The following is a 13,229-nucleotide window of genomic DNA, read 5'->3' on the forward strand; positions in this document are numbered from 1 at the left end:
ACGAATGTTTTTGTGTGTTCTCTCAGCGCCCGTCACCTGCAGCCACAGAGACTTTACCTGTGAGAGCGGAGACTGCATCTCATCACGCTTTCGTTGTGATGGAGACTCTGACTGCCTGGATAACTCTGATGAGGTTTGACTTTTTCTTCAAATTAAAACACAAACATATGCTTCTACAATCTATCAGAATCATGCAGGTCCTGTGTGGGGAACTTTTATAAAGTGCTGTTTACAGGTCCATAGTGGATTCATCCACTCCGGGGGAGCAAAGTTTTCATTTTAGTTTTCCCAAATTCATTTGAAAGAATACAATTTTTGATATAATGTACATGATATAGAAATATTTTAGTTGCCATAAAACACAGTGACTAAATAAAATTTGTTGTTTCACCTCAGGTGTGTAGTCTCACTGAAATGGTCACAAACTTTTGAGACTTTAGGTTGGTTCTTCTTCTGTTCCGCATCTCTTCTTTACACTGTAAATGGTGAAGCGATACTGCACCCAGCAGTTCATGTATGGTGCTGCAGCAAAAATGAAGCAACGCGTCAACACAAATTTTTGTCATTAACATTATCAGTTATGTTACTAGTCATTTTTGCATTATTGTATATGTTTGACATCTTGCAATTTTGTGTATTTCTGTCGTAATTTTGTGTTTTAGAATCTTTTTTATTTTTTGCATTTTGTTGACCTTTTTTTCTGTAATTTTCTATGTTTTTGGAACAATTTTGTGCATTTCTGCTGTTATTTTGTGTATTATTTTTTTTTTTTTGCATTTTGTTGTCCTTTTGTGTATTTTCCATTTTTCTGTAATTCTGTAAATTTGTTGGAGCATTTTTGCTTATTTTTTGTTGTCATTTTGTGTTTTGGAATGTTTTTTTTTTTGCATTTTGTGTATTTTTCTGTATTATGGCAGAAAAAGGGTAAAAATAAGCAAAAATGGGCTCAAATTATTCCCAAAAAATATTTTTAGCTTCTTGAAGGCATCTGGCGACCCCCTCCCAGTGTCTCGCGACCCCAAATGGAGTCACAACCCAAAGGTTGAGAACACTTCATTTAGAGTACTAAGTGATTTCTTAGAAACATTAGTCAGTGCCTGAGCTAACAGAGCTACAATTAAAAAGGTAGATTACCTCTCTGAAAGAACATAATCCTATTGTGTGCATAATTTAATTGATTGTGTAGATCTAAATCTCCTGTTCATGGTTATGATATTTAATGACAATACTGGATTATGATATTACTGTAATAATGGATAATTGCACATTTGTGCTGAGAATATCTTGATCTGTGCCGATCAAACAAACAAATCCTGGTTGTTTTGTTCAGAAATAAGCTGGAAACACACAATTATGTAAAGCTTGTCCCTTTTTTTGTTTCTAATTTTGTGTAAAAATGTAACTTACAGTTTGCTTTCATCTCACATTGTGTAGCTTTATTCAAACCACGCTAATGCCCCGTCAGTGGTAATCATGCATTAAGATGCGTAATTCAAGGGCAAAAGTGTTGTTATTGCTATTCATTTTTCTTATTTATCGTGTACTCGGTTCAACATTAGCAGAGCAGTTTTTTTTATTAGTTTTTTTGGATAAAATCCTTCACCATGCAAAGCAGTGCAGCCCCTAATAAACCCGTTATAATGCGTCTCCCCAGGGAAAAGCTTGGGGGTGAGTGCAGTCAAACATTTTCTACCTGGAGACTTATTTTGCAATCATCAGTAAACATATAAACATCAAGCAGCCTCGTTCATTTTAGGAGAATTTCTTCGTATTTTTTCACCTCAACAGTAAAGTGAGTTTATTTTATTTTTAACAAAACAGAAATGGTGCGTCTCTCAGATTATTCAAAATGCTTCAGACCAAACCTGGATAACCCTGCGTGGTTTAGCCGTCTCCCTGCTCCCTGTATGTGTTTTTCTGTCATTTGTGTGTTTTTTGAGTTTTTTTGTGTATTTGTTTGTTATTTTGTGTGTTTTTAGGATTATTTTTGTGTATTTTCCTCTCATTATGTGTGTTTGGAATCTTTTTTTCCTTATTTGCATGTAATTGTGTAAGTTTATGCTTTCTTTGAGTATTTTTCTGTCATTTTGCGGTTTTCTCGAGTCTTTTTTTGTTATTTTTCTGTAATTGTGTAAGTTTATGTTGTCTTTTTCTGTATTATTCTGCCATTTTATGTGTTCCTGGAGTTTTCCCCCTTTATTTTTTATGTAATTTTGTTTTTTTTGGAAAGTTTTGTGTTTATCTGTCATTTTGTAGTTGTGTTTTTTTTCTCTTATTTTGTGTGTTTATGCTGTCTTTTTGTGTGTTATTCTGTAATTTTCTGTGTTTCTGGAGACTTTTTGTCTATTTCTCATTTTGTGTGTTTCTAGAATTTTTTTTTCCTTATTTGTATGTGTTTATACTGTCTTTTTCTCTTATTGTCTGTGTTTTTAGAGTCTTTTTGGGTATTTTTCTGTCATTTTCATGTGTTTCTGGAGTTTTTTTTCCCGTACTTTCTTGTCATTTTGTGTTTTTGTTAAGTATTGGTTTTTTTATTTGTCATTTTGTGAATTTTTGGAGTCTTTTGTGTTTTTGTCTGTTGTTTTGTGCATATCTGAAGTCTTTTTTGTGTATTTCTATATCATTTTACAGTATGTATTTCTGGAGTTTTTTTTTCAATTTTTTGTCATTTTTTGTCTTTTCAAAGATTTTGTGTATTTTTTCTGTCCTTTTGTTTGTTTTTGGAGTCTATTTGTGCATTTTCCTTTCATTTTGTGTGTGTCTGGAGGCTGTTTTCCTGTCATTTTGTGTGTTTATGCTATCTTTTTCTGTATTTTCTTCTTATTTAGTGTGTTTTTGTTGTTGTTTTAGATATTGTTGATGGACTCGGTGTATTTTTTTTTGGGGGGGGCTGCACAAATTTAAAACTAGGATGGCATGTGACCCCGGGCCATGAGTGACCCATGTCTACTCTAAAACAGACATGGACTGGACTGTAGATTTAAGAGACTTTAATCTACAATCGTTTTTTTTATATTTTATATTTATATATACTTATGTACCTATTTCTTAAATTTTGTTTGGTATTTATTTATTTTTATGAATATCAGATATACTGTTGACACTGATATATTAATTTATAAAACCAGGTATAGTTATCATTATATTAGCATACATTGATGTGTAAATATATTACTATATTACCATAATTGACAATAATATAGAGTTGTACATAGGAAATTAGGTGTGTGCGTGTGTGTATGCATGTGTGTATACAAATATAATAGAGATTGGGGGTAGGATTAAATATATTTTTATACTTTTTGAAACTCCTTTTCTAACACGTTTTTTTGTTCTGTTGTGCTGATTTCACTGTCTCATGTTTGAAATAAAGATAAAAAAAGAAAGAAAAAAAAAAGGACAACATCAGGAATTCTAACCCATAAAGATTGGGCATACATGTGTTTATGAGAACAGTGAAAAAGGACAGGAATGTACTGTATCTCCAATGCTACAGCTGCTAGTCATGTGAAGGTTTTCCAGTCCTTTGTGCTCAAGCTTTAACTAAAGTTTTTTTTTATTATTATTTCAACCCTCCACAGAAGGATTGTGTGGCTCGCTGTGCAGAGGACCAGTTCAGGTGTCTCAACAACTTCTGCATCTCCTTGAAATGGCTGTGTGACGGTCAGCCAGACTGTAAGATGGGAGAGGATGAAAAGAACTGCAATGGAACAGGTGAGTTAGATAGAATGGAAGGGAATGTGTTTGTAAAGGTATTAAAGAAAAGGGCAAAAACACAAGGTTGCACTCCGACACATGGAGGAACTTATGGAATATAATATTAAGTAGTGTTGTTGTGATCTCAGATTTCATTTAGGTCTTGAGATTCTCTTCTGTGTCCAAGGCATTAGGAGTGAAAGGGTCACGAAGGAAGAACAAGGCCAGATTTCATTCACAACTTAATAGCAATTAAAATTCTGCTGCTCAGAAATGGTCAATGCAACTGCTTTGTAATAAAGCAAAATATGAAATAGTAAAGGTAACACAGGGTTATCATACTCAGAAAGCATTCAACGTTTTCTTGAATCTACAATATATTAGATACACAACTTGTCGTTGTCGATAAGGTTTAAAAAGCATGAAAATTAGACTAGCTACAGAAAAACAGAACAACATTTATTCTGCTTCATATTTTAGCCTTTACGTTCTACATTCTAAGTTTCTCCCAGTGGTTCCTTGGTTTTCAAACCCCTGTCTGAACCTCTATGGAGGTTTTATCTTCTTGCTTAAATGTTTACATTTATTTTTTCTTTTTCAATACATCTTAGACTTTAGTCTTTCTCTTCTCTCTGCCTCGTGTGTGACGATTTTGTCAAGACAAAGCAAAACTTTAATGATTCCGTCGCGTGTGAGTAAAATTACCGTAATGACATGATACTTGGATAGAGCAAATATTAGCAGAGTTATGGTCTTTTAAAATAACATGATTCTGAGATGCGTTCAAGGTCCCTGGGAAATCTGGACATTTTTATTAGTTTTTAAGATTTTTTTAAAGACTTATTTAATAAGTTTTTCCTCATTGTTATGTTTTTTTTGTGTTTTTGCAAAGTTTTGTGTATTTTACCGTCATTTTGTATGTGTCCGGAGTCTTTTTTTCTGTCATTTTGTGTGTTTCTGAAGTCTTTGTGTGTATTTTTGTCTTGTGTGAGGACTTTTTTTCCCTTATTTTTCTGTAGTTTTTGTGTATTTTACTGTCATTTTGTGTGTTTTTTTTTTCCGTCTTTTTCTTTGTTTTTATGTCATTTGTGTGTTTATGCTGTCTTTTTTTCTCTATTTTTCTGTCATTTTGTTTGTTTATGGAATCTTCTTCCCTATGTTTACGTGTTTTTGTGTGTCTTTTTGGAGTCTTTTGTGTATTTGTCTGTTACTTTGTGTGTTTTTATGGTGTTTTTGTGTATTTTTCTCTCCCAATATGCGTTCAAGCACCCTGGGAAATCCGGACAATTTCATTCGTTTTTAAAATCCAGCTGTACAATAGAGGACATATGGTCACCCTATGGTAACAAAGATCAGGGGACAAGGAGATTAGTTGATTTAGTTCCAAGTGATGACTTCTGTTCAAACATTGTCAGGGGTTTGTTCAACATTTTATTCAGTCACTTTGAAAGTGAGGAACAGTTTGTGACCTGTTTAGATTAATTAAAGTCCTACTGCATACCTGTGTCCAGCTCTGCCTTCCTGCTCTGTGACTGAGTATGTGTGTGCCAGTGGAGGGTGTGTGTCAGCAACCCTACGCTGCGACGGACACGACAACTGCCTGGACGGCTCTGATGAGGTCTGTATCTTCATCTCTGCGTCATTTAGGACCCAAACCACACTGAAATGTGTCATTTGCCTGAATGCAACTGCATGCTGTGGCCTAACATATGTGGTGCCGATTGTAAAGTTGTGCATGCTAATTTAAACAGCAGCAACATTTAGCAACAAACGTTTAAAAAAAATTTGATGAGATTTTTTTTAAGTCGCTTTTGACCAGATTTGAGAAATTTGTGATGTTTACTTTTCTTGTAAAAATATGCCAATTTTAAATCTAAATGTTAAATATGAAATGGAAATCTAAATGTTAAATATTAAATCTAAATGTTAAATGTTAATTCTAAATCATAAATAATACATCTAATTGTTAAATATTTAATATTAAATTTAAATATTAAATATTAATTCAAAATGTTAAATCTAAATGGTAAATATTTAGTATTAAATCTAAATGTGAAATATTAAATCTAAATATTAAATATTAAATCTAAATGTTAAATCTTAAACATTACAAATGAATGTTACATTAAAATCTAAATGTTAAATCTAAATCTAAATGCTCTATGTTAAATGCTAAATCTAAATGCTAAATGCTAAATGTTAAATGTTAAATCTAAATGTTAAATGCTAAATGTTAAATGTTAAATCTAAATGTTATATGCTAAATCTAAATGTGACATGCTAAATCTAAACGCTAAATGTTAAATCTGAATATTAAATGCTAAATCTAAATATGGAGTGCAATCACTCTTTCTGAATAGGCCGCGGATAATGAGATCTTCGCGTCAATGAGATTTCATCTTGGTACTTCTGGTGAATTTGCATATTAGCTAAATATTTAGTTTCAACCGTGACATTTGGATTTAACATTTACATTTACATTTAACATTTAGATTTAACATTGACATTATATTTTAATAAGAAAAGTAAATATCACAAATTTCCCAAACATTGCTGTAAATCTGGTAAAAAGTATTTTGGTCAAAATATTTTCTAAACTTGGTTTGTTGCTAAATGTTGCGAAAAGCTGCCGTTTATTTTAGCATGCGCAACTTAACAATCGGCTCCCCATACTAATAATCCCATACTAATAATCCCATACTAATAATCCCATACTAATAATCCCATACTAATAATCCCATACTAATAATCTGCCTTCTTTCTTTTCTTTTACTTTGTGACAGATTGGCTGTGTGAAGGAGTGCAAGGAGGACGAGTTTTTATGTCTGAACCGCGCTCACTGCATCCCTCGACGCTGGCGCTGTGACGGAGTGTTGGACTGTATGGACCACAGCGACGAGGAGAACTGCAGCCAAGGTGTGTGTGTGTGTGTGTGTGCGTGCGTGCGGTGACAATATAAGTGCCCTGAGGACAAATACTGTTGTTGTTTTTTTGCATTTGAACTCAGATAACCTTATGTTTTCATCCAGACATGTATTTTTTGGGGAAGTTTGCATGTTTTCCTTTAGTGCGCCTGAGTCATGTGAAGCCTCCATGAAAAGTCCCCTAAAAGAGACATTTTTAAAGATTCCATACACTGTAGTTTCCACGTTAATTGTTTATTAATTAATGGACTGAAGCTTTTAATTTGTATTTATTTTTTTACCTTGTCTGTGCATGCTGTAAAAGGCAATACACGTTTTGACTATTGCAATTTAATAAATGCATTTACATTTATATAATATTTCATTTATATCACATATCATTTATATCATATATACATAATATATATTATAAATACATACACAAACTTTATTAAAGGGAGAATATAAAAAAGGGCAGTGTTACACCTAGGTTAGGGGGAAGGGAACAGGGAAGAGGGAGTCAGGGTAGGACAATCGAATATGATAATTTGTCATTTAAAGGTGTAATATGTGAGATTTCCAAGCATTTTCTAAAACCGACACTTCCGTCATATCCGGTCCTGACCACTGAATGTACAGGTGACAATATTTTCTGCTACATCCCGCAAATGTATTTGGCGGGACCATGCGGGCTGATGTATATGGTCAGTTTTTCACGTGTGATGAGCTCATGAGTGAAGACGTTTAAGCATTTGTTTGCTAGTTGTAAACCTCACGGGGAGCGCACCGTTGACCTGTTTGATGGATGTTTGTTACCAGAGATGGCCTAGTTCAGGGACTGCTCTGCTGTAAATAGGCTTATATTCACCCAACCAGTGGAAAATAGGTACTACAGGTTGGCAATATTTATTAATGTATATATAACTATGTAGTCTAAAAAAAAAAATCACATATGGCATGACAGCTAAGGGCGTGTCTTTAAACGACATATTTAAAAGTTGAAAATTCCACATATTGCACCTTTAAAGTATTTGCCATAAAAACAAAAAGCAATAATGCAACAGTTTTGGGCAGAGTTGTGTACAAATACTGTATGTACGGGAAGCTGCTAGAGATGCTCGTAGATTAATACATCGAAGATAATTTGCTCTGTAAAAAAATAGAGATGTAAAAGGTAGAAAAGCTGACTTTTCATCTGCACTGTAAACACTCTCTGATTGACATTTTTGAACGAGTTTCGTGCATTGCATTGTGGGATATGGAGTCCCGTTAACGGATGCATAGAAGTGTTTTTTACTTCATTCTTAATGAGATTTATTGTCTTTTCTTTATCAATCAGAGAGGACAAGTGTAAGTGGACTCCATTTATGTTGTTGCACCAGATTCAGATCTCAGCCTCAAAAATAAATATTATAAAATTATAATATAATTTTTGTGTGAAAAACACCAGAAATGTGTTGACTTTCAACTTTCATTATGAATATTGTATCTTAAGATTTATTTTGAAAATATATTTCAAGCTTATTCTCGACATTTATTCTTGATTTTCCCAAAATAATTTTCTCCATCAAAACTGTCCCTAATCCACTTCCGTAGACGGGGTATTATATTATTAATCCTAATGTTTTTTTTTATTATTCTTATATTGTGAGGTTGAGTGTTATTGGACTTTTTCATGTAAACACAGGAGCTTTTTTCTGCCGTGCTGATGAATTCATTTGCAACAACACGCTGTGTAAACTCCACACCTGGGTTTGTGACGGCAAGGACGACTGTGGAGACAACTCTGATGAAGACGTCGACATGTGTGGTGAGTTAAATTCACTTATTTTGTAGCATATTTCCCCAGATTTTGCCTTATTTTAAAGCATTCTTCTTCTTTTTTTTTTTTTAAATTTTATTCCCAGTGAAGCTTCCCTGTCCTCCTACGCGGTTGTTTCGTTGTAGAAACGACCACGTGTGTCTGCGCACGGACCAAGTCTGCAACAAAGTGGACGACTGCGGCGACAACTCAGATGAGGAGGAGTGTGGTGAGTGTTTATTAGTCAAACTTTACCTAAATCTAATAAAAAACTCCCGGACTCATTAGAGGAGGTGCAGACGGAGGATTGCTGCACAAACACACTTGTCCTTGAAACCCAGATCCACAGCTGTTACTGGATTAATTATGAAACCATGTTTTAGAAAAAGAAATGCCGCCGTCCAATAATAATGTTTTTCACATTGAAATCTCATGTTTGACCTTAAAAGTTTGAATAAAAACCACAGAAAGTTTTCATTCAAGCTTAAATATTTCATCCACTAATTAATTAAAAGAAACTGTTTTTTGCCCTTGCATTTAATGAACGTATTACTGTTCTAAAATATGTGATTGCACATTTCATGTTATTTATATTTTATTTTAATCAGTTTTGAAGAAGAATAATCACATTTTTTACCTTTTTTTTTTTTTTTTTTTTTTAACCATTTTTGTTGTTTTGCAATAAAAAATGTAATTTTTTTACTCGTCAAAAGGAGGCTCAACAAAATATAAACAAATTGGTAACCCCTGCACTAAGATGGACTTAATTATTTATATATAAGTTGGTTGTGTCAGCTTATAAAATGGACCGTAACAGGATATTTAGTATCATTTATCCTCCTTTATTTTATGATTTTGTATATTTTAACAACTTTTTTGCATTATTGTAAGGTGAAATATAGATTTGTTACGACAGGGTATTCGGGCAACATTAAAATAAAAATAAATCTGAGCACTACAATATCGTAATATTTCAAGAATAAAGTCAGAATTTTATTATTCTCAAAATATTATGACTTTCATCTTGAAATATTTATGATTTAATCTCATTAAATTACGATTTATTAAGATACGACTTTTTTTCTCAAAATATTGAGATTTTATTCTCGAAATATTCTGACTTTATTCTTAAAATATTACAACTTTAATCTCATAAAATTATGATTTTATTCTCGAAATATTGCGACTTTTATCTTGAAATATTCTGACTTTTTTCTTGAAATATTCCGACTTTCATCTCATAAAATTACAATTTTATAAAGATATGACTTCATTCTCAAAATATTCCAATTTTAATCTTGAAATATTATGACTTTATTCTCAAAATATTACGACTATAATCTAATGAAATTACTTTATTCTCATAAATTATGACTTTGATCTTAAAATATTATGAGTTTAATCTCATAAAATTACGATTTTGTTAAGAAAAAAATTATTTTCAGAAAATTACAACTTTTTCCTTGAAATATTTTGACTTTAATCTTGAAATCTTATTACTTGAATCTCATAAGGATTTTTTTAAAGATACGACTTTATTCTCGGAATATTACGACTTTAATCTTGAAATATTATGACTTTAATCTCATAAAATTATGATTTTATTAAAACACAACTTTATTCTCATAAAATTACAACTTTATTCTCATAAAATTACAACTTTATTCCCTAAATATTACAACTTTAATCTCGTAGACTTAACCTTTTTTAGTATTTGAATGTGGCACTAATACGCCGTTTTAAGTTATAATGATCCTAATGCAGTTATTAATTCTTTTTACTGATTGATTGTGAATTTTCCAACTTTTCTAAACCATCCCACGTGTTCAGCGTTGGTGCCACTTGTTTCTGAGCAGCTGATACGTGATATCTGATATGTGATATGTGATATGTGACATGTGATATGTGTGATATCACCTCTGAACACACTGTGTGTGTGAGTGATGGCTCTGTGCTGACAGGAAGGAGTGGGACAAATCTGCTCTGCCCTCACTCACTCTCCATCACCCTTGGTTGTGTCCCCTATTCATCTTCCTCTCTGAATCCATTGATACATCCATCCATCTCCACATCCAGCCCATTAGCCCTCACCATTGTTCCATTCCTCCCTTCATCCATCCCGTCAGTCTCACCCTAATCTCATAATTCCTTTCATCCATCTCCATGTCGCTTCATTATCTTTTTCTTGCCTTTGCCATGTAAGAAAATCCTTCCTTTTTGTGTGTGTGTCTACCAAGAAAAGTTGGCAGTGCCATGGTAACGTGTTTATGTATTTAGAGCCGATCTACCACATGATTTAATTTCATTAAATCACTGTATGTGATTAGCAAACTGGTTACCCTGATTGTTACGGTTATACTGTATGTGGGATACAGCTGCCATTTAACATTTCAATGAAAACAGGATTGAAAATAATGTTTTTATCGTCATTTTTGCTGCAGTAAAACAAGAAGTCACTTTTTTGTTTACACTTGGTATGATTTTTGTAATTTGTTTTTATTCAATCTGTGTATTTTTGTTGTCGTTTTGTGTATTTTTGTTGTCGTTTTGTGTAGTTTTGTTAACATTTCATTTTTTTTTAGAATCATTCTGTGTATTTTTTTAGTCATGTTGTGCATTTGTCTTATGGTTTTCCTATTACTTCATATTACTTATTAACTCTCACATGAGGTTTGAAATGCAGGTTATGATTTTCTGTGGCACAGCAGTGGAAATTAATGTTTTCGTCATAGGTTTTTTTGTTTTTTTTGAACGAAAAACTATATCAAAATGTATTTACATTTTCGTCAAATAATAAAAACAAAGCTAGAATTTGGTCACATGGGGTGAAATCCAATCAGAATTCATGTGATCATGTGTTCCTACGTATTGATCCCATCAAATCTGTCTGTGTATTTATTAACATTAATACCATCCAATATCAGGTTGATCAATGGTGATTAAATACACTCTCATGCTTTATAACATATTTAGTTTCTTACTCAGACTTTAACTAAAATAGCCCTGATGACGAGATTTGTGTGAAAACTGAGTTGCATTTTAGTCAAAATACTATGTGGAGTAGCCATCATTTTTTATTTCTAACATTATTTATGCATTTTTGTTTACTTGAGCCTGATGTGGGCGGGACATGAAGGTTATTTAGGTTGCCATGGTGATGGCACACATGTTGGTAATTTTGGGTGAGAAGCAAACAGTTTTTGACTGTGTTTGGTTGGGTTTTCTTTATATATTTTTGTTTTAATCCATAACCAAGTACACGTCAGAAAAATCCCTGAATGCAACCAGTAGTGTAGGGGTTCTTGACCTTGGGGTCGAGAGACACTGAGAGGGGGTCTCCAGATGCCTTCAAGAAACTAAGAATATATTTTTTTTTAACAATTTGAGCCCATTTGTGCTTATTTTTACTCTTTTTCTGCAACTACACCAAACTTGCCATATTCAAATCTATTTTCATTCACTTTTTCTTGCCATATTTTCCCTTTAATGCATTTTTGCTACATTGCTCCCATTTCTGACACTTCTCCACCAAATTCCAAAGCAATTTTTTTCCACTTTCAAGACATTTTTTCAAACTTGCAAACCCTTTCCAACACTTTTCCCACCTAATTGTTGTATATGTTGGACTCATTATTGGCACTTTAAACTTCTTTTCACCATAATTCATGCCTATTTTTGCAAATTTAACCACTTTCACAATTTGTCATGCCCATTATTTCCCAGTTAAAACTAATTGTTCCAATATTGACACTTTGAACCCTTTTTTAATCACTTATTCTGTCCATTTTCAGCCACTCTAATTTGCAACTTTTAAACAATTTTGGTGGATTTTAAAATCCCTTTTCACCACCTTTTCCACCATTTTTGGTCACTTTTAACCAATTTCATTTCAGATTCATTTATATCTTTAAAGCTGCTATCCGGAGGTTTCTGAGAAAATGTCTCAATGTCCCGCCCTCCAAAGCTCCACTTCCTCCCCTGCTTCTGTCAATCTACCAGATGCTACGCCTCTACGTCTGTGCATGCGCATTGCAAAACATAACAAAGTTGCATAACTACAAAAACTATGCTGCTCAGTGATACCTGTTTGCTGTTTGTTGATGGTGCACAACGGATTCACTTTGATTGACAGTAGCCCACTCCAGGAAGTCGAAACCTATTGACTGGGCGAAGTCTGGCGCTTTCTTGCATTTGTATAGGGTCTATGGGCGAAGGCGGGACTTATATACATGAATGTATATAAATGACCACTGGCAGTAGACTATAGTAAAAGACTAGTTAGGTATTTTTTAACATTTCAAAAGAATCATACATAAACATAGAAAAATCTCTCCCCTTTATTCCCCCTTATAGATAACACTGTCTCCACATGACTGTTCTTTAATGTTCATGTCTGTGTTCACCCACCCTTCAGGTACAGTGGGGTCCCCGCTGTCTAGACCTTAATTTTAGGGGGTCCACGGGCTGAAAAGGTTGAGAACCACTGCTTCAGTGAACAAGTTAAGGATTGGGACGCTACACTATGACTATGACTAAAACTAAAATAAATTTGTGCTGTAGCAGAGCTGGTGTCTGGACGACCTCGACCATGTGGTAAAATGGAGTTCACCTGCAGCGACCGACGCTGCATCCCCATCCAGATGCAGTGCGACCTCTTCAACGACTGCGGCGATGGCGGCTCAGACGAACAGGACTGCAAAGCGCGTGAGTGGCGGGAAAAGAAAAAAAAACACATCAAAGGCAAATTCAAGGAAGATGAAAAGCGCTAAATGTCACTGTGATGTTATCAGTGAGATTAGCAATCTCCTCTTTCCCAGATGCAATGTTTT

General features: G+C 33.6%; 1 protein-coding gene across 1 annotated transcript in view; it reads left to right on the top strand.

The window, feature by feature from the left end:
* The window catches only part of lrp1bb (low density lipoprotein receptor-related protein 1Bb), a 407,613-nt gene that overhangs the window by 350,934 nt on the left and 43,450 nt on the right, over window positions 1-13,229 (top strand). Inside the window, 7 exon segments of the mRNA XM_028435312.1 lie at window positions 27-133; window positions 3,582-3,714; window positions 5,208-5,314; window positions 6,480-6,612; window positions 8,287-8,409; window positions 8,507-8,629; window positions 12,961-13,104. Of these exon segments, the coding sequence (XP_028291113.1) occupies window positions 27-133; window positions 3,582-3,714; window positions 5,208-5,314; window positions 6,480-6,612; window positions 8,287-8,409; window positions 8,507-8,629; window positions 12,961-13,104 (870 nt within the window).

This window comes from Gouania willdenowi, chromosome 21 (assembly GCF_900634775.1).
Source record: "Gouania willdenowi chromosome 21, fGouWil2.1, whole genome shotgun sequence".
Taxonomy (NCBI): domain Eukaryota; kingdom Metazoa; phylum Chordata; class Actinopteri; order Blenniiformes; family Gobiesocidae; genus Gouania; species Gouania willdenowi.